At 37.6% G+C, this 1,891-nt stretch overlaps 1 protein-coding gene across 1 annotated transcript in view; it reads right to left on the bottom strand.

Moving 5' to 3' along the window:
• Positions 1-1,891, bottom strand: part of TTC3 (tetratricopeptide repeat domain 3) — a 58,456-nt gene that overhangs the window by 43,634 nt on the left and 12,931 nt on the right. Inside the window, exons 10-11 of the mRNA XM_057377217.1 lie at positions 1,001-1,063; positions 345-399 (exon numbers count right to left, since the gene is read on the bottom strand). Coding sequence (XP_057233200.1) covers positions 345-399; positions 1,001-1,063 — 118 coding nt within the window. The remainder of the gene's footprint in view (positions 1-344; positions 400-1,000; positions 1,064-1,891) is intronic.

Raw genomic sequence — 1,891 nt, 5'->3', positions numbered from 1 at the left:
ATATTCATATATTCATATATTCATATATTTATAATTATTCATAACTTATAATTAATACTATAAAATTATACTTCTATATCTTTTTAAAGCACTGTGATAACAACATAACAAACTTTTTATTCTGTCTTTTTTTTTCTGTCTTTCCACACTCCAAGACCTTTGTACCAACACTCAAAGGCCTCTGAAAATAACATTTTAAACAAAAAAATCCAAGCAGAATTTTTGCTCCACAAATCCCTGGGCTCATTCCTTAGAAATCAACTCTGGGTTCTCACCTTGCTTTAAAATGCTAAAAAAAAAAAAAAAATTAAAAAAGATGATTTTGGAATGTGTAAGAAACCAACCTTGGGCCAATCAGGTTTCAGAAAAATGGCTCTTTTCCCATCAATGACAGCTTCCCTGAGAGAAGGGAGGGGAAAGAAGAGGGATTGATTATTTATTATTTATTATTTATTATTTATTATTTATTATTATTTATCGTTTATTATTATTTATATATCAGAAAACCTACAGCTGTAATAGGATAAAAGGAAAAATGGAATGAATAAAAGCGAATCATGGAATGGTTTGGGTTGGAAGCGATCCTAAAACTCATCCAGTTCTACCCCAAAAGGGGCAGGGACAGCTCCCACTGTCCCAGGCTGCTCCAAACCCCAATGGTTTTGCTCCAAACCCCAAAACTTGGCCTTGGACACTCCCAGGGATGGCACATCCATAATCCCAAATAACTGCAGCCACAGAATCCCAAATAACTGCAACCACAGAATCCCAAATAACTGCAGCTATACAATCCCAAATGACTGCAGTCCCATAATCCCAAATAACTGCAGCCAACATAATCCCAAATAACTGCAGCCACATAATCCCAAATAACTGCAACCACAGAATCTCAAATAACTGCAGCCACAGAATCCCAAATAAATCCACATTTCCAGCCCAAAAAATGCCATTTTCTTCCCCAAATCCCCCATTTTTCATGCAGGATTTAGGGGTTACTCACTGATACTGCCCGGTGAGGATGAAGCACAGAGCTCGGTTTCCATACAGGAGATGATTTGTGGGGCTTGGGAAAAAAAATTAATTAATTATTAATTAACTGAAAGCTTGAAARAGAAAGAAAAATTCAGTTTTCACGAGAATTGCCTGGAAAAATTCCACTTCCATCACACACAAAAAGTCCTATGGATTTACAAGGGGAATATTTATGAATACCATKAATATTTATTTAAATTATGTAATGWTTTATAAGGKTTGGGGTCATTGCTGCAATTTCCACTCAAATTTTTATGGAATTATTCCCAAATTACTCCAAGCTCGTCCCAAAAAGCTCTGCAGCTCCTGGAAATCAGAAGGGTCCTCTGCCCTCTCTGAGCCACAGCAATTCCTGATGTTTTCCTGGCTTTTTTCCTGGTATTTTCCCAGTATTTTTCAGGTGTTTTCCTGGTGTTTTCCCAGCATTTCCCTAGGGTTTTCCTGGTATTTTCCCAGTATTTTCTTATGGTTTTCCTGGTATTTTCCTGGTCTCTTTCTGGCATTTTCCTGGTGCTTTCCCAGTGTTTTTCCCGGTATTTTTCTAGGGCTTTCCTGATATTGCCCTGGTGTTTTTCCTGGTGTTTTCCTGGTATTTTCMTSGTAYTTTCCYMGKRTTTYCCCAGKGTTTTCCYRGTRTTTTCCYRGTATTTTCCYAGKRTTTTCCTRGKRTTTTCSTGGTATTTTCTTACAGTTTTCCTGGTGTTTTCCCAGTGTTTTTCCCAGTTTTCCCAGTATTTTCCTAGGGCTTTCCTGGTATTGTCCTGGTGTTTTTCCTGGTGTTTTTTTCCTGGTGTTTTCCTGGTATTTTCCTGGTACTTTCCTGGTGTTTTCCCAGTGTTCTCCTGATGTTTTTCCTGGT

This window comes from Malurus melanocephalus, unplaced genomic scaffold, assembly GCF_030028575.1.
Source record: "Malurus melanocephalus ecotype Western Australia unplaced genomic scaffold, MMel_1.1 scaffold_307, whole genome shotgun sequence".
NCBI lineage: Eukaryota > Metazoa > Chordata > Aves > Passeriformes > Maluridae > Malurus > Malurus melanocephalus.
Note: the sequence above shows the minus strand (reverse complement) of the source record. Positions and strands in the feature narration are given on the sequence as shown.